Genomic DNA, 21,412 nt, shown 5'->3' with positions numbered 1-21,412 from the left:
TGCATTTTATTTTGCTCTTTATTCAGCTTAAGTTTGTCAACCAACCAACCCCATTCAAACCCAACCACAACACCAGCGAGTGGCAGAGTGGCTGAGAGCCAGAGAGAGAGGAAGACGCTCAGCTGAAGCCTCTCAGCCTCACTTCATCCCCTTGGACTGGGAGGAGTTCCACACCTCCTCTCCGTCCTTCTCGATCACCAGGTTGCCGTCGTCGCGCAGGTACATGCGGCACATCTTGAAGCCATCCGTCCTGTGGGTGTTAGTGTGCCAGATGGCTTTGTCGTCACGCTTGTACATGACAAAGTTGCAATCATCCTGCATGCAGAGGCGGTGGGCATCACGCTGGCCAGTCGTGTCAGACGACCACATTGGCCTCCAGCCATGGATCACAAAGTTACCATCCTCCTGCATGACAAAGAGAAGGAGAAAATGTTTTCAAATGAGCAATCCCTATACACAGGATACAGTGTATTTGAAGGGTGAGAGTTGGGGAAAGTACCTGAAAGACTGCCTTGTAGTCCTTGTTGTTTGACCAGAGGTAGTCTCCCTTGCGGAGCTCATCATATTTGGACATGTAGTTTCTGCTCATGGCTCTGCCGTAGAAATAGAACAACACAAAAGCAAACAGTCCTAGAAAGGTTAGAACTGTTCTCCTGTATTACAATGGAATTGCTGTTAAACACAATGAGTCTATGATGTGAGAAAAAAATCATTAGAAAATGTTAAAGGGCCGGATGCAATTATATATATATGACATGCTTGCAGCTCCTCAACTGACAGATGCAGGAATGACAATGAGTTATACAACTAACATCTGGAACCAATAGACATTGTCTTCTGAATTTTACAGAATTTCTAATATCTTATGGAAGAGTTCTCAGACATCCTTATTTCATCCCAAAAGTGTATTAAAAATAATGTTTATTATATTAGCGTTACACTGCTCTGGAGAATTCTCCCTCATAGAGAGAACCTGACTACCATCTCGCCGCAAAATGTTTGAAGTTGAAATAACAGCACATTCTTCTCATGCATACTCACAAGCTGGATGTGCTTCAGTGGATCAGACTGACGAGGCAGCAGCTTTGGGTGAAGTGATGCTGGTGTGGAGACCTCCTATTTTATACAGACTGAGAGGAGGAGGTCAGGTTGGGAGGGCAGAGGGGTGTGGATCAGTGACAGAGGAAGCATTGTGTTCTGTTGAGAACAGAAACTTAAAGATAACGTTCTTCTATCTGTGCACACTGCATGTTTGTGAAATAACTAGATATAAACCCAGTCATCATGTGGAGCTGAAAGGATGGTTTACAAGGAAAATTCCAGACATCATGAAAATAGAGGGCCCTGTGATTGGGTAAAAGGAGTGTCTAAATGCGGAGGGAGCCACATGATTGCAACTAATCACACAACTCGGCATCTCTTGGATGGGGGCTTAAGCCCAGATGGAAAAGGCCTTCATTCAGCATTTGAAATTGATTTACATTATCATGTAAAGCATTCCGCATACTCTAATATGGCTTCAAAACAACCATATGTTTAGCAGTCATAGCTTTATAATGCCTCTTTGAACTTTTCTGCCAGCATTGTGCCTTAAGAAGTCATTCTGTGTAATTGACTGAGCAGATGTGGTGAAAAGTTGCTGCTTTTCATCAATGCCCAGCTGGTCAAGTATTTCCAAGCTTAACTGGTGAATGACAAGACATGTATTAACAAAAAAAAGAGAAACAACATTTGCACAAAAGATCTCTTTTAGAGACAACTAGCACAAACAATTTAAGGGCCACCATTCAAAATTAAATAAAGGTATGTAATCAAATAATGCTGGAATGCAGCGCTTTAAAAATAGCAATTAGCAATAGCTCGTAAAAATATAAAATAACAGATTATGCACATGATTTAAAACTACAATCAGTGTTGGGTTATTAAGGTTTGTGGTACAGGCACAAATGTAGAGTATTCCAATTGAAAGTTGTATCCTGATCTTCCCCAACAAGGTAGAGATCAAATCATATTTTTCTCAATATGGATTTCCCCCTTTGGTGTTTAGTGTCTTTTTTTGTGTCATCAATATTTTAAATGAGTAACCAAGGATTTTCTGAAACAAGAAAATGTAGACTGCTACAAGATATCTAACTTATTTGTAAGTGGGCCTACTGAACAAACTAAGAGCCTGCATTTCATAGTGTTTGATTTCTTTCAGTATTTTAAGTTGTAACCATAGTCCTAATTTCAAAAGATTTAATTGAAAGCCTTATGATGGTGTTTTTCCTCCATCAATTACTTTGATGAAACTGACAGGAGATCTACAGCATTACGTTACTTAACTATGAAAACTGACACTGCATTGAAAGCCTACCTACCTACAGTTCTAAACTCACTTGAATCCTAATACAAAAGTGCCCTCAAAATCCATGATAAAAAGCCACGTTGCTACAATCACTGTCAGATACTAAACAAATATGAAATTTTAAACTTTGAGAATCTGATCAAGCACTCAAATGTCTGCTTACTTTTTAAAATTACTCATAATGCTGCAGCTCCCCCCTTGAAAAAAAATATGTTACTCTTTGGTCTGAGAAGTCAACACGAACAACAAGATCTGTAACAAGGGGTAAGTGTAGTGTACCCCAATGCAAAACTGTATTTGGGAAGTCATTTTTCTGTATTGCCATGACTCAATGGAATACTCTGCCAACAGACATTATTTCATGTAGAAGTCCCCACACCTTCTCACATCTTGCCAAGTGTTGGCTACTGTCAGGACAGGAGTGTACACATTTATGAATTGTGTTTGTGTGTGTGTGTGTGTGTGTGTGTGTGTGTGTGTGTGTGTGTGTGTGTGTGTGTGTGTGTGTGTGTGTGTGTGTGTGTGTGTGTGTGTGTGTGTGTGTGTGTGTGTGTGTGTGTGTGTGTGTGTGTGTGTGTGTGTGTGTGTGTGTGTTGGGGAGCAGCCTAGCTTTAAATCTTAGGGGCCAACATCTGACAGATCCCATGTCATGTTGAATCTTGCTTCCATGTTCTTTGTTCTGTAATTGTACTTGTTATTATTATGTTTTTATGTACTATTCCATCAACCTGCCCAGAGACTACAGGCGGAAAATAGCAATCTGCTAGAACCTGGCATAATGCATATTCTCTTGTTGTACAAGATTAATGTGCTATTGTGCACTGTCCCTGTCTTGAAAAAATAAATAAAAAATGTGTTGGTCGATATATCTAGGACGCCCTGTTAAAGTTGTGAGGTTTTCGACCCGGCATACAAAACTACATCTGGTAAAAACTGACAGGCGTGTTTATATCTCTCTATACCTATGAGCATATCCATTCATTATGAAAGTTAATCCTCGGAACACAATGTAATCGTTAATCCTAACTACTAAAGACTACTAGGCTTTGCCTCGCCAGTCATGTCATACAGAGTCATACAAATAATGTCCCCTCCACCCATAGGATATGCACCCGTTCTGGGACTAATATTGAGCAAGTTCCTTGCTATAAATACCTAGGTATCTGGCTAGATGATAGGCTGTCATTTAAATCACATGTTCTTGACCTAGCTAAGAAGGTTAAAATTAAACTGGGTGCTCTTTATAGAATAAGATCTTGTTTTACTTTTGAAAACCGAATGGAAATAGTGCAATCAACAATTTTGTCAGTTCTTGACTATGGTGACATTGTTTACATGTATGCTGCACCCTCTACCTTAAAACTCCTGGACTCTGTTTACCATAGTGCTATTCGCTTTGTTACAGGAGACGCTTTCAGGACCCACCACTGTAACTTATACAAGAATGTTGGTTGGTCCCCTCTAGCAGACAGGAGGGAAAAACACTGTCTTTTATTTGTTTATAAAGCCTTAGTGGGAAAACTGCCTAATTATCTCATGTCACTTTTAAAATTAAAATCCATCTGTCATAATACACGGTCACAGAGCCTCATCTCCCTTGAAATCCCCCTCACAAAAACTAATATAGGTAAAATAGCTTTTAAGTTCTTTGCTTCCCATAAATGGAACACTATTCAAGTGGAGTTGAAATTAACCAAGTATTTGTCTGTCAACCAATTTAAGAGCCTTTTAGATAATAAGGATGTGCCTCAATGCTGTTGTTTTGAATGATTCTCTGATTTAATTTTTTTACTTTATGTTATTTTATTTATTTATTTTTTATGCTTAATTTCTGAGTTGTTTGGTGTGTTCTTTTTTTTATGTATTTTGTCTGTTTCGTTTTGTTGTGGTTTGTTTATGTATTGTTCTTCTGTACTATGTGGCCTCAATCAGGGCATTGCTGCAAAAGAGCCCTGTGCTCAGTCAATTCTCCCTGAATAAACAATGATGATGAGTCGACAGACAGAATGACAGAGATAAGTGGATTTAACGATGAGCTGAGCTCTACGCCATAGATACAGTAACGGCCAAGGTTAAATCTTTGTATGTCTCACTGATGAACACCTGTATAACATTGGTGTAAACTGGCTGCAGAAACTTCAACCTGGACGCAGAAGTGAGAAGGAAGAGTGACTACGGTGACCCGTGAAGATCACGTTACCCTATCTTTTGGCGTTTCAATATTTCGGTCTTTCCTTTTCCTCAATGACGATGGGTGACATGACATTCGAAGAACTGGATGATTTAGTACATTTTTCAGTCCACGATTTACCGGGTCGCGGATATGCAGTCATGGAAGAGATTCGACGGCAAGGGAAACTCTGTGATGTGACCCTAAAGGTAAAGAAATTCCACCAATGCATACTGGGCAGCCAAATGGCAGCTGGCTAGCTGCTGTAGATAGCTAGCTGAGCTCTTGCTACCACTAGCCATGAGTGGTTGCTTGGGAGAGGTTGAGGTGTTGAAATAGCAGGCAAAGTTAGCTTTGCCCGTTGTATGTACATCACAAATAGTGAACGTTAGCTGACTTTACACCGAAATGAGTCATTGTAACAGTATGTCTGACCAGATACAAATTTCACGATGGTTTTAATGTTTGTTGATAGCAAGGTTTGATTTTCTGCCATGAAATATAGTCGTGGCTAAATGAACATAACGTTAGATCAGCCTTGCTGTCACCCGTAGCAAAGTATTTATAATGTGTCTGCCTGTAGTTATGAACTTCCATATGCGGAAGAATCATGAAAAGTGTAAAACAGGTGCCGACACAGTCGTTTTACATGAAGTGGTCTTTATAACAAACTCTCATATCTAACGTTGTTTTAACTAGCTGAGAACACTAGCAGAGAATTGCAGTTACACTAATAAAAATCAGGCTGCTACAGTCTGATGGCAAAACTTGTTACATCTCATATATTGAAATATCTGTAGTAACTGTTATTTTGAGCCATTTCCGTTTTGTCCGAATGGATGTAGGTAGTGTTACTGTTAGATAAAGAAACACATTGAATGGGAGGCAGTAGTGTGCTGACCGTGGTCAAGTGGCCTATAAGAAACACAGCCTCTCATTCCGATAAACCACTGTGTGACGTTGGCCTTCTGCCCTTGCCGTGCCGGTGTGGTCACTGCTCTGTATTAAGCAGCATTATGATTATCTGCAGATTAAACACAGAGCTGTCTACTGTGGCCTACTGTTGCTGTACCTTTCCTGTTGCTGCGTTTGCACAATACTCTCTCAGTTCTTCTCTCTCACACACCCCCCTTGCCCATTTTGTTCGACTGCCCTACATTGTTGTCATGACATTTTTTTTGTTTCTAGAGCCAGAAGGTACACTACCTGTGGTAACACTGAATTACAATGAATATTTTACAATGCACTGATCAATATAGTGCTGTAAACTGACCTATGCTCTTATTTTTTTAGTTAATATTTGTATCCAGTGTTTTAAAAGTCACTTTTGATAAAAGCATCTGCTAAAATATAATATTATTTGTAGGTTGGTGAACACAAATTCAGTGCTCACAGGATTGTCCTGGCTGCTTCCATTCCATACTTCCATGCCATGTTCACCAATGACATGGTGGAATGTAAACAGGACGAGATTGTCATGCAGGGGATGGATCCTAGGTAGGCCTCTTAATCCAAACATTCCTTACATAAGTATATTTTGGATCTGCTTTGTTGATGTCGGTGTACCATTGAACTGTGTGTCAGTACAGTTCTCTCCAAGGCATCTCTTATCTCCTCTGTGTTTCCCTTCACAGTGCTCTTGAAGCTCTGATTAATTTTGCATACAACGGCCACGTGGCAATAGACCAGCAGAACGTTCAGGCCCTGTTAATAGGTGCCAGTTTCCTACAGCTGCAGAACGTCAAGGATGCCTGCTGCTCATTCCTTCAGGAGAGGTATGCATTCATACCTACAGCATTTTGTTTTCTAAGGTAGTAAACACACTGTGAAGTTCATTACTAAAAAATGTGATCTCACCGAAGTTTTGGGACCGTGACGTCAATAGTGGCTTTTACCTTCACAGATTGCACCCAAAAAACTGTTTGGGTGTGCGTCAGTTCGCAGAGACCATGATGTGCACCACGCTTTACGATGCCGCCAACAGCTTTGTGCACCAGCACTTCGTGGAGGTGTCCATGTCCGAAGAGTTCCTGGGGCTGCGTCTAGAAGAGGTGCTGGAGCTGGTGGGCTGTGACGAGCTCAATGTCAAAGCAGAGGAGCAGGTCAGTGCCACTGTCAGTCCCTCTACCCCTTTATGGGCTCATACCACTATAGAGGCTCCCAACGCTGCATGCTTGCAAGTCATTTTCCTTGTATTCAGTAGAATGGCTAGCAGGCCTGCATGTTTTGCATCTCATATATTGTACATTTGTATGTCTACAACCCGTGTTAATAAATAATGAAAAAAAAAACAACTTTAAAGCATGCTGCCCCAAAAGAACAGGACTTTATGTGTTGAGTAAACTCTTACATTCCTGAGCACCATGGGTAATGTAGGGCTTTGGGGAAAGCACAAAGAGTGATTCCCCCCCCCCCTATATTTAAAAAAAATAATCAGTCTGGTCACAGGAAGTGCATCTCGGGCCAGAGAATGGAACTCAATCAGGTCTTCACTTGCCCTAAAGCAGTGTATGAACTCTCAAAGCCCTCTCGCCAGCTGCAATATTTTGCCTCAGCTTTTTCAGGCTTGCGGTCTGCTCATAGTGAAGCCCTAGGCAGCCGGTGTAATTTCCGGGATAAAGGGGCCATGTGGCTTTAAAGCCTGCAAGTTCATGAGCAGGCCTCACCCTCACGGTTGCAATTGTGCCGCCTCCCCTGTGTTTCAGGTGTTTGAGGCAGTGCTGGCGTGGGTGCGGCATGACAGGGAGGAGCGGGAGGCTTACGTCCCTGAGCTGCTGACCAGGACGAGGCTGCCCCTGTGCCGGCCCCAGTTCCTGGCCGACCGAGTGCAACAAGATGAACTGGTGCGCTGCTGCCACAAGTGCAGGTACAGCTGTTTATAGAGCAGTGTGTACTTTGTGTGTGTGTGTGTGTGTGTGTGTGTGTGTGTCTGTATGAATGTATGTGAGTATCTGTGGATTTGTTGTGCGTTTGAGCTGGTGGTCGCTGCTTCGCTCAAGAGTTTGCTCAAGTCTGATTGAAGCTGTCTTGTGTGTTTAACATTTTTAACTGCTCCTTGAATACAACTGACTGTATGAGTCCTTTGTGTGTTCTATTAATTGAGGGTTCTATTCATTGATTTTTTTGTGTGTTTCTGACAGAGACCTAGTAGATGAAGCAAAAGATTATCACCTCATGCCGGAGCGTCGCCCTCACCTCCCTGCCTTTAAGACCCGACAGCGATGCTGCACTTCTATCGCCGGCCTTATATATGCAGTGGGGGGCCTCAACAGTGCTGGTGCTCCTCCTCTTATAGCTATGTCATAACTGGCTTTTCATAACTTTCTCCCATAGCTGGCTTGTCATAGCTTTTACTCATAACTGGCTTTTCATAGCTTTCTCCCATAACTGGCTTTTCACAGCTTTCTCCCATAACTGGCTTTTCATAGCTTTCTCCCATAACTGGCTTTTCATAGCTTTCTCCCATAACTGGCTTTTCATAGCTTTCTCCCATAACTGGCTTTTCATAGCTTTCTCCCATAGCTGGCTTTTCATAGCTTTTACTCATAACTGGCTTTTCAGAGCTTTCTCTCATAACTGTAAGTCCCGGCAGCTTAGGCTGTTTTACTCACACATGTTTTGCCACATTTAGGAGACTCATTAAACGTGGTCGAGATGTTTGACCCCATCGGAAACTGCTGGGGGCGCTGCCAGCCAATGGCCACAGCCCGAAGTCGAGTGGGAGTGGCTGTAGTAAATGGGCTTCTCTATGCCATTGGTGGATATGACGGCCAGTCACGACTCAGCACAGTAGAAGTGTACAATCCAGAAACTGACACGTGGAGCAAAGTATCCAGTATGAATAGTCAACGAAGGTGAGAATTGATTGATTGATTGATTGATTGATTGATTGATTGATTGATTGATTGATTGTAGGCAAATTCAGGATACTTCACAAACCTTAACTACAGATTGGTGTGAGATTACAATTGAATTCAGACTCAAAAGTGGCTAGTGTGTTTGGTTGTTTGTTTTGTAAATATTCTCTTTACTACTATAGTTACCCATATCTGCATTTGCTCACAAATTGTCTGTCTGTCTCTTTTTTGTCTACAGTGCAATGGGAACAGTTGTGGTAGATGGACACATATATGTTTGTGGAGGCTATGATGGCAAATCCTCTTTAAATTCTGTAGAATGCTATTCACCCGAGACTGACCGGTGGGTACTTATTTATTTTTATTTTGTTATAATACATATCCTGCTCGCTCAAACCCATCATATTTTAATCAATCAAAATGTTATGGGTTATAGCTATAAGTTCTTATTCATAGTGTTCTGTTTTCCTTCACACAGGTGGATGGTGGTCACTGAGATGAATGCGAGTCGCAGCGCTGCTGGAGTGACTGTGTTTGATGGGAGGATATTTGTGTCAGGGGGCCATGATGGTCTGCAGATCTTCAACACGGTCAGTGTGGGTTCCACCTCGCAGTCGGGTTTAGCAGGGTTAACACATTTGAGTAAAGAGTAAAGTTGAAGTGAGATGGGTTAAGTTGTCTGTGAAATTTAAGCAGCCATAGATGAACAGACTTAATTTAGCCTCCAAATGTTTTGTTAATGTCTGGGTAGATTGTACAATGTACCGTGTACAATAACACAGTGTCGGCAGGGTAAAGGTCATGCCTGTCATGGTCTAAACCATATTGGAAGGTGAATAATCCAATGCTTCGACAGTATTTGAAATTAATACTAGTGTTTGGACAGAATCTGTGGACAAAAGCCTGCGCTCACAGTCACTTACATCCTTTCCACTACTGCCAGAAACAAAGTGCTGGTGCCTTGAGTCAGTGTTATTGGTGCTCACCATGTGCATGCTCCTCTCCTCCACCAGGTGGAGTACTACAACCAGCACACAGCGCTGTGGCACCCTGTGGCGTCCATGATGAACAAGCGCTGTCGGCACGGCGCGGCGGCCCTGGGCAGCCAGCTGCACGTGGTGGGCGGCTACGACGGCTCGGGCTTCTTGATGGGCGCGGAGGTGTACAGCTCGGTGGCGGACCAGTGGAGCCACCTGGTGCCCATGAACACGCGTCGCAGCCGCGTCTCCCTGGTAGCCAATTGCGGCCACCTCTACGCAGTGGGCGGCTACGACGGGCAGTCCAACCTGAACTCGGTGGAGATGTACGACCCCGAGACTAACCGCTGGACGTTCATGACGCCCATGGTGTGCCACGAGGGTGGGGTGGGGGTCGGCTGTATACCTCTGAAGCCTGCTTAAACCCATTAATGTCAATACTCACCTCTAAGTCTTATGGGGTTTTTTTGTTTGTTTTATTGTTCATTTTTATTTGGATTATGTTTTTGTATTGGGTGATTACTTCCAAAAATGCATTCATGATTCATGTTTCTGCATCTTCGGTACTACACTCTCTAGGCTTTACAGTTGACCATAAGCCTAGCAAACTCAGAGACTGAGGGAACCCAGATGGCAAAGACAGAGTGGGATCTTTTACAGAACGTACACGTGTACGTGTTTTTCTCCAGGACGTGGAGAGCTGTCAGTGGGAATTTTAACTTTCGAGAGAGACGAAAATGCCTGCTTGATGAAACTAAACGGTGAGAGGGAGAGAAAGATTTTGGGAGAGATGTGAGGAGAGTCAGAGAATGTATTTGGTCTGGAGGTTTGATAGGGTCACAGTGTTTTACAATATATAGGGCATGTTCATTTGGAACCTGAGATTTATAGGTTTACAAGTGAGAAATGCTGGGCATTCCATAATGATGATAAACAGTGAAGATTCAAAGCTGCTTAGCAGAGTCCAACCTAGCCACTGTGCTCTTAACCAGAAATGGACCCCTGTGTACTCCATTTCAGTGAACACAGTGTGTGTGTGTGTGTGTGTGTGTGTGTGTGTGTGTGTGTGTGTGTGTGTGTGTGTGTGTGTGTGTGTGTGTGTGTGTGTGTGTGTGTGTGTGTGTGTGTGTGTGCATGCGTACGTGCGTGTGTGTGTGTTTCTTTGTTTGTTGTTTGTGCATATCCTGTATCTGTGTGATTGGGAGTATAGGTTCTTAACTGGAAGATTAATTGTTTATAATAGGGAGAGGTAAAACCACTGAGGGTTGCTTTCATGCAAATCTATTATTTATTGTTGGGAGATCTGTATCATGTTTCAAAGGTGTACAATAACCAGAATCATGGATATGTACAATAACTTCTTTTATCGTCATATCATGTCTATACTGTGTGCCTGTCTGCAAAAGTTGATTAACCAAATGGTGAAAGTGAAACAGTTGTCACATCCACTTAAGGTGCCATATTCAAACTGTGGGATGATTTTTGGATAAACAACGGAGTTCACCGAAATTATATAAAATTTTAATCAAGGATCATCTTTCTCCTTTCAGTGGTAGCGCAAAAATGTATGCTAGATTCGTAACATCTCCCCTCCAAAACCCAATATTTCTACTCAGACAGTTTTGCATGTCACAAATGATTTACCTCATAGGGTCTCTCAACATGTCTGTATGTTGGTATGAGGGTAAACTGCTTCACTTGATACCAAAAAGAAGAGATGTGTGCAGCAAGCACAATGGGCTATTCTTAAAGCATTACTGAGCAAGGTGTGAGTGAGTGTGTATAAATATAGTGATACTGAACTTGTTAAAATTGTGGCCCAAAGCTCCATGCCAGCTAAATTAGAGAGAGATATGGGAGGGATTGAATGGATGTACACTAATCTGCTTCATAGATCATACATTTTCTTTCCATACATTTTGTTAAGAGGAACAACAAAAAGAAATCTTGTACTGATAATGTACTGTGAATTTTGAATATAGATGATTTCTTTTTGCCATCTGCATTTTTTTCTGCTGATAATGTTGTAAGATGATGTTTTTGTATTAACTTCCAGTCCTGGTGCAGTATTTTTACTACCCCTGGTTTTTGGTACTGGACCACAGAGTTTATTTATTATTTGTTGTACTTTTCTTTTTTTATGCTGTTGCACATATTAGTTTAATTTTAAAAAATAACTAAAAAAAAAAAATCTTCAATTTTATTATTGCTCATAATTACTGCTTTTTCTAATCTTGAGTATTGTTTTGATGAGTGGAGCGGTGATTCTCTTTCTTTCTTCCGTCCGTCTGTCATGTTGTTTTAAGCTACCTCTGTTCTGAGATGGGAGATCGTTTTCGGGGAAGTTTGTCTGCTTAAACAAAACCGAAAGTCCTCAGCCAGGTTGTACTGACATAATTAAGGCATCTTTCCTTGACGTCTGGTCTTAAATCATGGTGTGTTGAAGGAAAATAAAAATGTTGCATTCTGTTCTCAGTTCCTCTACACTCAGATGAACTGTGCATCATGTCAAAAAAGAAAATGCCTTGTTAAAAAAAAGAATAAACAAGAAAAGAAGTCCTGTTTTGCCTATAATTTTCTCTGAAGTCAAGCTATTGTAACGGACTGGGAACTGTTTTGTAGATTCAGCCCTCCTTCTCAAGTGCTGCATCAGAGAACATCCTAATTTGGATCCCACCCTTCAACATAATGATGTGTCTGGTGGCCTGTATGGGTATTTCTCAGAGCCACTTCAGGGCAAACGTTCACATTCTGTACAGCTGGCTGAACTACTGACACCATGAAAGGGACCTTGCTACTGTCTCTGCTGATGGCTTTGGCCGTCATGCTATCACAGTGTGTGCGAGTACGTGGGACTGCAAATGACCAACCCATCTTGTCTCAGGTGAGTTTTGAGTAAACTTTGCGGTGTTGAAATGACAGTGCTGGAAGCAAAACTATCATTGTAGCATATGCTTTTGAAGATTTTTACGTTAACTTTTTGGAAGTGCCACTGCTGAATACTGTCTGATATATGTATATAGATGCAATGAGTATTACACCACAGCTACATGCAGTGTTAATGTGTGAACTACTTGAATTTAGTTTTTAAAACAACTCAGTGTCGGTTCAATAATATATGATTATGCACTCTTTTTGTAAGAGTTTTGTATAAAATTGCCAAAGACTGCATGCTATACAAGGCTAGGGTTACCGTTCACACAAGGAGTATGGCAACACATAGTGTATTCATGTTACTTTTATTGAAAAAGAATACTATTTATTATTATTATTATTATTATTTATTCAGATGGCTGCTTCTGGGATTGTATCAAGACTTGAGGAGAGAAGTACTATGGGTGCAACATCAAAGGTCAGAAAATGTCTTGCAGTTTATTTATTGGTTGATAAGTTACTGTCTGACAGTAAAAGGTACTGATAAAATGGAGCTGGCAGTTTTGTATACCTCTATTAAATAGTATTTGTATATCTGTAATTCCTTACTTTATTTGGATGCTCACGTAATCAGAGTGATTTTTGGTGGACAATGGTCTGCTTTGTAAGAAAAGGTATACAGCACTAATTATAGTGTCCAAGCCACTATAAATATCCTATAACTCTTGTATTCTTTTGTTCCACAGGATGGGAAAACTCCCTTTATGAGCTTCATTGCTCGTAAGAGAAGAGCAACATCTTCCATCTCCAAAAAGCCTGCTCCTTTTTGTGCAGGCTGTTTCTCTGTCATCGGAGATCCGACAAGAACGCGTCTGTGACGGGGAACCCTCATCACTGCTTCATGGTGTTGTTAGCTAACTGAAGTGTTTAAGTGAGCTATGGTTAATGTCTTTTGTTGATTTTTATGATTCTTTGTTAATATCTCGATGTACTGAAGGACTAAACCTGGCCATTTTGAAGTATATTCCCCATTCTCTCACCCATGCAATGAAACAAGTGCTGGCATGTTTTTAGGTTTTACAGCTATGACCTCACCAGACAGTCCTGATTCAGCTACGCCATGTTTTAAGTGAAGAGAGATGACGCGAGTGGTTATTTTACAGCCAGGTGATTACAGCCCCACCATGTCATTAACCTCTACCATATAGAATTATGCTATTACAGAGCTAACCTCCCACACGTCACAGCCCCCCTAATACATCATAATGACAGGACAAAGCTCAGGGACTCTCGTCTGTGGTGGATTGCTGCGTGAAGGAGAAATTGACCCTTTAGCTCCTGCCATTGTAAAGTTGCTGCATAAGTATGAAATTGCTCTTCAGATTTTTTTAATCCCAGGTTTGATAACGTACTGTGCCCAGGTCTGTCTAAGCAAAAGACATTAGATGTCTGCCTCGATGCTGAAATAGTTTTGTAATGCGAGTCTGTTTATGAAAATGTGATTGCAATAAAAGAAAAATCGATTTTCAGAATTTCATTTTGAATTTTTATTCACCCTTCAAATGCTCCTGTGAAACTGGTGGCTTGGAGATTCGAGCCCTCGCTGGCAAGATGAGAGCGGGTTTGTACTCCTTGCACAGATGTAGGTGTGGAAACAGACACATTTGGGGAACTCATTCTCAGTTATTTGGGTCTTTTGCTGGGGTGCTACTGGCAACATCTCTCCCTAGAGAGAAAATCGTCTATTCAGTCAGACATTCAGACAAACAAAATGATAAAAAATGTATTTTAACATGTATCGCAGGCTATAGTATAACATACACTGATTTGACACAGGGCAACAATGGGATATAACATGGACTGGGAAATTACCGTCAGGCTTGGGGTTGCTGGGGGGGTGTGGTGATGAAGCTGGGGGGGCCAACCCACGCTCAGGCTCAGCGGAGCTTCCAGAATACCTTTGGAGTAGAAGGACAAAGACATTTATTTTACTCATGAAAACCTGTTTTTATTTCCACTGTAGATAAATCCTGATGTTAAAGTTCAAAGATGGGCTGAGCATCAGGTTGTTTAATGAAATTCCAGGTTTTAGATGTAAGATTTGCATTTCAGTATCAAGGACTGGGGTCACAGCACTCGAGGCTAGTTGGAGGTGTAGAGGGTAGATTGGAGGTTAGAGATTAAAGAGCTCATTCTCAGGTACTAACATTCCTGGATGGAATCGACTCTCTTCCCCATCCAGGATTCCATGATAGGTCCCAATTTCAAGTTCAAGTTTCATCTTGTTGCTAAGCAGCGTCTCATAGTCACGGCGCTGCTGCTCAATGTCGGCCCTCACGTCACCGAGCTCGGACTCCAGCTTCCCGATGACAGAGCCCAGGTTCTGCAGCTCAATGTCATGCCAGTGCTTGGCATCATTCAGGGAATTCTCCAGGCCTCGTTTCTGTAGGGGCAAATAGCAACCCAATTATAGACCTCGGTCTATGAACTTTCAGTTTACATATATATATTCCGCCTGGTCAGTCATCATCTGGCCAGCAACCAGATACCCTTGCCCCGCAATTACTCTGCAGGTAAGGCAAACATAAGTGAACACTGAGATGTCAGCTCATTCTGCTTTGGATGGGTCTGGTCTGGCCTGGCCCTGGCTGTGGTTCTGATCTGGGCCAGATGAGGGCCATACCCCAGCCAGACGGGAAAAAGATAGAGAAGCGTTCATACCAGTGCTCTCATGGACTCAGTCTCAGCCTGCAGGCTCTGGATCTTACAACCAGCATCATTGCATTCAGACTTCAGACTCCCCATCTCTTCCTCCTCTCTGCTCAGCTTGCTGTTCACGCTGTCGGCCTGCTGCTTGCATTAACACATGTGCATGGATACACACACACACACACACACACACACACACACACACACACACACACACACACACACACACACACACACACACACACACAAAGGTGTGCACATGCAGTCACACAGAGCAAATAGACAACAAAAAAGAGTAAGTAAAGACGAATGATTTGAAAAGAAGATCATTAAAATGCCAAAATGGGCTAGAGCTGGGATTCTTTCAGCACAGTGTGAACCTTGCATTCCAGGTAAGAGTCGGTTTCAGCCCGGTTCTTCTCAATGACTCTCTCCCAGTGGGAGCGGATGTAGCCAAGGATATGGTCCAGACTGGTTTCTATGGGAGCGTCAGGCTCGTCCACTTCACGGCCAGCCATCTGGTTATACAACACTTTCACATCCTGCCAAGAGCACATAAGAGGGGAGCTGTCATCCACAGATTTGTTGCTATGTGCTGATTTATGATAGTTTGTTCAAAGTCAGTAATCAACTTATTGACAGACATGGAGACACATTTGACATATTTACATCTCATTTTCTAATTTGATTAGTTTGTGGGAAATACAGTCAGCATAACATACACTACCTGAAAAAAATTGTAGATGAATCTTTTGTAATATACTGAAAACAACTCCCAGAGAAACTGTCACCCACCTCTTCGTGGTTCCTGGCAAGATCTCTAAGATCAGCCTTCATACAGTCAATCTGGTTTTCCAGGTCCATCCTTGTCAGATTAGCGTCGTCTATGACCTTATATAGAGAGCCAATTTCTTCTTCCACTGCCTTACGGAAGGGCTGCTCATTTTCATATCTGGGCCAAACAGAGAAAAAAATGAGGAGAGCCTCCCTCTAATATGTGAAGTAATGCTCAGGTGAAAGACCAAGTTAGTGGGTTTGACTACCAGTAATGCACATATAATGACCAAAACATATTTCTTTCCTCATACTGCAAAAGCTGGCGCTCTACCACACAGAGACACACCTGTCTTTGAAGTCCTCGGCGTTGGCCTGCACGTTCTCATTCTGCAGCATGAGCCGGGCGTTGTCCAGGATGGCCTCGCTGACCTGAGGAGACCCTGGAGTGTTAGTGTGCTCATCTCAATCTGATTGTCTGACTCCCACCACAGCTCAGAATGAAATTATTTGCTATCTGGAACCCCTATAGGTCCTTAATTTAAGTGCTTCAAATATGAGGTTATTGTACTGATATCATTACAGTTATATACCAGTTATGAATTGCACCTAATTTGAGTATTAATAGTGTTTGTTCTCTGCAATATATGGTATACTCTACACTATTTCTCATCACTATGCTAGTATCCAATCCCACACTGAGCCCAGTGGTCCTCTTGGAGCCCCACCTGCGTAGAGACGTCCTCCCAGTCCCCCCTCAGGGTGGCCCAGGTCCCAGCGCTGGACGCCTTGCGGTCCAGGCTGTTCCTGATCTGTTCCTCCAGCTGCTGGTTTAGCTGCTCCAGTGCGCGGACCTTGTCGCGGTACTCCAGCAGGCACCCGTTGAGAGTGTCAAAGTTGGGCTGGTGGCCTCTCTCTCCAGGCTGGGGCACCACGGGCACGCTGGAACTCCTCAGGCCCTGGAGGAAGACGCTGCTGATGCCCAAAGCCCGGCGGGACACGCGGGCTCCCAAGCTGCTGGTGCCACCCGTGGGGGCCATGCCCACGAACACACCCCGAGGTGCGCTGGTGCTCCCCACGGTCACCCGGCCCACCACACCTGGGCGCTCGGTGGCAGCCTGGCCGAGGAAGGAGGATCGTCGTCTTGGAAGAGGCATTGCTTTGTGGTGGTGATGGAGATGATAGTAGTGATGGTGGTAAGCTACTCACCCATGGACATTGCTTCAACAAAACCTCTCTGCCTAGCCCTCAGCGAAACGGCCTCGCCTCCCAGCACATGCCTCTTTATGGTGCGCCGGGCTTCTGGAAAGCAGAGCCCTTTGTTCGCGGCCTGTTGTTTGTGGTGGCATTGTAACAGAGACCTGGCCCTGCCCTTTGTGCATTGAGGCTGGGCTGTATTCGGCTGCCTCAGCACTGTGGCCTTCTCAGGAAAGCTCTATGACGCCTGACAGAAACCCAGGGCCTACTATCCCCCCCGCCCCCCCGCCCCCCCACCCCCCCGGGCATGCACACACATGGCAGCCAAATGACAGGGCACAAAGTGTGTGTGTGTGTGTGTGAAAAGTGTCATATCATCACGTCAAAGCAAGAGGAACCTCTATAGCTATGTGGATGTGAATGCTAGAGAGTGCTTGTGAGTTTGGTCACACTACACAGGGGTGCTGTGTAAACACTTGCTGTTTTCCTGACAATTTCAGTTGGTGACATAAGCTGTATTTCAAGCCATGTTCTGGGCCATGGTCAAGGAGAAACGGCGTTGAAACATAGGACCTTCAGTGTCATCTGTGCATTGGCAGTCCCAGGCACATGAACATCAGCTGACAGCTTGTAAAGATACAAATAACATTTTATTTACACTTTTCTCACAACTAAAACTGCACAGTCAACAACCAGTCCTTCAATGATCACCAATACATATACATGTTGGCAACATTGCCACTATATATCTATATATGTATAGTGTGTATTCACCCAATTTTCACATATATGTATAGTATTCAAATTGTGCATGTTGACAGCTCCACCTATGTCAGACAGTACCAGAGAACTGTGTGTCTGTGTCCATGAGAGATCAGGAGAGGTCTATTTGAATGGAGGGTTAACAAAAGACATGGTGAAGTGATGACTTCTGAAAAGGCTTTATGAACACCCTTGATCAGACATGAACAGATTATTCCAGAACTCCTAGAATAATTTACATAAGGTTACTGCTTAATTTCCGTGAACCAACAAGTTTTAAGTCTGAATTAAAGCAAAGGTAAGTAGTTTTGGTTTAAAATTAGCAAGCTAACTACCTAAAAGGCATGCAAAAAGCCAAGGATAGCCCAGTTGGCACTGACAAAGGCTTACTTACTTGTGACTTTTGGTGATATATTTGGCAATCAAAACGATGAAGATGCCAAAAATTGTTGCCTATAAAAACAGACCTAAAAAGAAAAATCGCAATTTGGTTGCATAGTGTTGCTATAAGTTGATTGCAGAAAGGCTTCTCAAGAGTACAATTAATTTAATTAGTGATAAATAACTGCAAGAATATTTGTATTATTTATTTGTTATTGGAAAAAACAGTCATTTTAAATAATCTAGATTTGTTTGTTGTTCATTGTTCTACCATAATGTATGACTGCAAACCCGTGCTGTCCCAATCTTACACCTACCCTTTAGTATCCAGCTGAGGGAGACATTCGACAAGAGAGGCTTTAGCTTTTCGCCTACGTCACCATCAGTTGCATAGCAACTGGTGTTTGCAGGTGGCTTCCCTACTTTGGCTAGCTTAGTTGGATGGCTAATGGAGCAAGCTGATTTACGAATGCTTCAAAGTGTCTGTTGTGAATCCCCTTTTTAAAAATCCGTGACTGAGTTATCCCAACCGTCTGTGTATATATAACTCGCTTCTGATTGTCTGTTTCTGAACAGCCCCTCTTGTGATTCTATTTGTTCTCTGAAGTTAATCTGACATGGTAAGTCATCTTAGCTAGCTAGCAATTGTGTTTTGATAGCATTGCTAGCTAACAAGCTTGGTCTTTGGCCGGCAGATCTGCAGCTAAGTATAATCAGCGTAGCCAAACAACCAGTGCTGTTCAAAAGCTAGTTCCATGCTAGCTTGGCATACTTAATTATGTTAGTCCAAAATATGGCTGCCCTGTTGATGCACAGTGTGGTATACTCAACTTAGGTAGGGGCTAGCTAAGTCAAATGAATGTTACATAATCATCGTTAGCGTAATGTAGTCGTATAAGTAGTCAACTAACGTTAGGTAGAAGTTAGTCGTAGTGTACCAGCTATTAGCTGTGCTTTAACTGTAACGTTGGGCCTGTTTCATTGCCTTTGTATTCATGCACAGGCGGAGCTTGGGTTCAATGACCATCATCAGAATGAAGTGATCAATTACATGCGTTTTGCAAGGTCCAAGAGGGTTCTGAGGTTGAAGACAATTGATTCCTGCTTCGAAGACCTCAAAGAAAGCAGGTGACACATCTTTGCCACATTTTCCCAATTGTAGTGTAATCTATGTCAAATGAGGTGTAAATAACCAACACTCGCCCACCCATGTCCTGCATTGTTTCTCTCCTTTCTCCAGGCTGGTGGAGGAGACGTTCACTGCGGATGAGGTGTCAGACATGCTGGAGGGCCTGCAGGCGGTGGTGCGTGGGGAGGTGGAGATGGAGCTCATCAATACATCTCACACCAATGTGCTGCTCCTGAGGCAGTTGTTCTCGCAGGCCGAGAAGTACTACCTGAAGCTGCAGACAGATGTGTCGGAACTGGAGAACAGGTGAGCCTGGGAGTAGGCAGAGAAAGAGAAAGAACCGTTATTATGTTAGGGTTAGTGTTAAAGGAAAACATAGGGATTTTTCAACTTGGGCCCTATTTTTAGATCTTTTTGGGGGCAATTTTTAGTTAAAAACCAACCAAAACAGCTATACAATGGAATCCTATGGGGAAAGCAATCATGTCAAAGTAAATAGCTTGTTTTCACCATTGACAGGCTCGTAAATGTTATTATAAGTGTCTTACAACATGGAAAGGATTAGTGGCTGTAGTTGATTAGCAAAAGACGGTGCACTCCTTTGGGTGCCTGCTCCAGCACCACATTGGTGTCAGAGATCGGAAGAAGAGAAAGGTAAAACATTGACTGTAGAAACAGTCGCTTTCTACAGTGTCTTTACAGTTATTGAGGTAATCGGACGGAGATCTATCTCTATAGGGGTCCTTTCCATATTGTCATTGGGTGGTTTGAGATTAGGCACAGACTCCAAACCTCATCCTGGTCTGAACAACATTCAAGAAGCATTCAGTTGTTAAAGTAAGCAGACCAAATTGGAAGCTAGAACTGAGAAGGACATATCACAGACCACAGACGATCACAGTTTGTCTTGAGAGATTAGTAGCATTTTCAAAGCAGTTTAAGTAAAACTTTTGGGCCCTATTAGATCTTTTTGGGTCCAAACTCTTACTAAGGACAGTTAATGATGATTGGTGCAGATATTTTCTACAGTTTCTTTACAGTTATTGAGATAAACAGACATACTGTAGGTCTGTCTCTGTAGGGATGCTTTCCATATTAGACATTTATAATAACATTATGAGCTTGTCACTTCTTCAACTCTGATGCAGATGCTTGCCCAATAGGATTACATAGTATAGCTGTTTTGTGGTTGCTGGTTATAGCATTCTAACTCTGAAGTTTCCCTGTAAGGCCTATGTCATGTGATATGAGAACAGTGGTTGAACTTCTAGTTCCCAAAGCTGATGAAAGGTCATGTCATGCCACAACCGCCAATCTGATACTGGCTGTTTATGCCAGTGAAGTGGCTGTGAAAACCACATCCCTTACTGCTGCTAAGAGAGAACTTTGCAGTGTGTTTTCATGGGAACATGTTGTTGATTTGCTTACTCGAATGAGAAATGTTACAAAAAAACGAATCTGTCGGTTATCACATTGCAATAGATATGTATCAGTTGTGAAAAAGGGTCACAGCATCCTGTTTTTCTTTGGTGTAACTCTCCTGACTATGCCTTACAAATTGCATTGGATTGATAGATGTTGACCCCATGATCTTGTAGTGAGTGCTTACCTTCATCCTTATATTGCACTTCTGCCCTATATTAACAAAGCTAACGACCATTCATCCCCTCAAAATTGTTCACTCTCTTAGTGGATTTTGTTTTGTTTTTAGAGGGTGGACAATGCTATTTGACATTGTGGAACATGAAACCTGATGATGTGGCATACCATACTTTGCACCTGCTTCACCATCAACTAGTTACATCACAGTTTAAAAAAAAAAATACTGGCTTTGACAAGAAACAAGATATATTAGTAAAGTGCCTGGGAGGGTGGTGCAGGCTGGGACGCTATCGCTAGCCTGTGGCAACTTCTTTTTCAGCCCAACCATAAATTTACCAGAGACTAGTCACAGTAGTTCATTATTCCGAGTATTTGTATAAATTGGTTTAACATGACTAGGAATGTACATATTTTGTATATGACTAGATATCTGCTGAATTGTAGGTGAAATAACTGACTGATTGCATTTATCTGAAAACAAACTAATGCCACTTCCTCAGAGAGCTCTTGGAGCAAGTGGCCGAGTTTGAGAAGACAGAGGTTACAACAACGAACAAGAAGGTGAACGTCTTTCCATGTACAGTAGAAGTAACATCTTCTTAAATAAAATCTTAAATTCAATGCAATCTGTGA

The 21,412-nt window shown here is 42.5% G+C and overlaps 4 protein-coding genes across 5 annotated transcripts; 2 read left to right on the top strand and 2 right to left on the bottom strand.

Annotated features, from left to right (window-relative positions):
- Positions 1-1,170, bottom strand: LOC122130928 (mannose-specific lectin-like). The gene is made up of 3 exons (XM_042705786.1): positions 1,042-1,170; positions 500-593; positions 1-405 (listed from the first exon to the last, which is right to left on the bottom strand). The coding sequence occupies exons 2-3, from the start codon at positions 587-589 to the stop codon at positions 139-141; spliced, it is 357 nt and encodes a 118-aa protein (XP_042561720.1). The 5' UTR covers positions 590-593; positions 1,042-1,170; the 3' UTR covers positions 1-138.
- A 3,131-nt stretch (positions 1,171-4,301) lies between these two features.
- klhl18 (kelch-like family member 18) lies at positions 4,302-10,453 on the top strand. The gene is made up of 10 exons (XM_042705783.1): positions 4,302-4,726; positions 5,884-6,014; positions 6,152-6,292; positions 6,421-6,619; positions 7,223-7,383; positions 7,658-7,794; positions 8,149-8,371; positions 8,613-8,717; positions 8,853-8,964; positions 9,388-10,453. Exons 1-10 carry the CDS (start codon positions 4,592-4,594, stop codon positions 9,772-9,774), a joined length of 1,731 nt encoding a protein of 576 aa, XP_042561717.1. The 5' UTR covers positions 4,302-4,591; the 3' UTR covers positions 9,775-10,453.
- Positions 10,454-13,610: 3,157 nt separating this feature from the next.
- Positions 13,611-17,189, bottom strand: bfsp2 (beaded filament structural protein 2, phakinin). The gene is made up of 6 exons (XM_042705784.1): positions 16,437-17,189; positions 16,058-16,140; positions 15,730-15,886; positions 15,315-15,476; positions 14,947-15,075; positions 13,611-14,668 (listed from the first exon to the last, which is right to left on the bottom strand). Exons 1-6 carry the CDS (start codon positions 16,863-16,865, stop codon positions 14,399-14,401), a joined length of 1,230 nt encoding a protein of 409 aa, XP_042561718.1. The 5' UTR covers positions 16,866-17,189; the 3' UTR covers positions 13,611-14,398.
- A 1,255-nt stretch (positions 17,190-18,444) lies between these two features.
- On the top strand, positions 18,445-21,397 carry LOC122130929 (leucine zipper transcription factor-like protein 1). Of its 2 annotated transcripts, none has more exons than XM_042705787.1 (4): positions 18,445-18,668; positions 19,052-19,176; positions 19,289-19,483; positions 21,280-21,397. In XM_042705787.1, the coding sequence occupies exons 1-4, from the start codon at positions 18,666-18,668 to the stop codon at positions 21,380-21,382; spliced, it is 426 nt and encodes a 141-aa protein (XP_042561721.1). In that variant the 5' UTR covers positions 18,445-18,665; the 3' UTR covers positions 21,383-21,397. The 2 variants fall into 2 exon arrangements, with proteins under 2 accessions (XP_042561721.1, XP_042561722.1); XM_042705788.1 differs by lacking the exon at positions 18,445-18,668 and adding an exon at positions 18,736-18,883.
- Positions 21,398-21,412: the final 15 nt, after the last annotated feature.

Source organism: Clupea harengus, unplaced genomic scaffold (assembly GCF_900700415.2).
Source record: "Clupea harengus unplaced genomic scaffold, Ch_v2.0.2, whole genome shotgun sequence".
In the NCBI taxonomy this organism is placed as follows: Eukaryota; Metazoa; Chordata; class Actinopteri; order Clupeiformes; family Clupeidae; genus Clupea; species Clupea harengus.
This window is presented reverse-complemented; position numbering and strand designations above follow the sequence as displayed.

Excerpts from the sequence above, each read along its gene's own strand:
- LOC122130928 (XM_042705786.1), bottom strand. The coding sequence starts at position 589 with ATGAGCAGAAACTACATGTCCAAATATGATGAGCTCCGCAAGGGAGAC. Across the intron at positions 406-499 it reads ACTACAAGGCAGTCTTTCAG|GAGGATGGTAACTTTGTGAT; the intron begins GTACTTTCCCCA and ends TTTGTCATGCAG.
- klhl18 (XM_042705783.1), top strand. The coding sequence starts at position 4,592 with ATGACGATGGGTGACATGACATTCGAAGAACTGGATGATTTAGTACAT. Across the intron at positions 6,620-7,222 it reads ATGTCAAAGCAGAGGAGCAG|GTGTTTGAGGCAGTGCTGGC; the intron begins GTCAGTGCCACT and ends CCTGTGTTTCAG. Across the intron at positions 7,384-7,657 it reads CGCTGCTGCCACAAGTGCAG|AGACCTAGTAGATGAAGCAA; the intron begins GTACAGCTGTTT and ends TGTTTCTGACAG.
- bfsp2 (XM_042705784.1), bottom strand. The coding sequence starts at position 16,865 with ATGCCTCTTCCAAGACGACGATCCTCCTTCCTCGGCCAGGCTGCCACC. Across the intron at positions 15,076-15,314 it reads ACTCTTACCTGGAATGCAAG|CAGGCCGACAGCGTGAACAG; the intron begins GTTCACACTGTG and ends TAATGCAAGCAG. Across the intron at positions 14,669-14,946 it reads CTGAGTCCATGAGAGCACTG|AAACGAGGCCTGGAGAATTC; the intron begins GTATGAACGCTT and ends TTGCCCCTACAG.
- LOC122130929 (XM_042705787.1), top strand. Across the intron at positions 19,177-19,288 it reads GAAGACCTCAAAGAAAGCAG|GCTGGTGGAGGAGACGTTCA; the intron begins GTGACACATCTT and ends TCCTTTCTCCAG. Across the intron at positions 19,484-21,279 it reads GTGTCGGAACTGGAGAACAG|AGAGCTCTTGGAGCAAGTGG; the intron begins GTGAGCCTGGGA and ends CCACTTCCTCAG.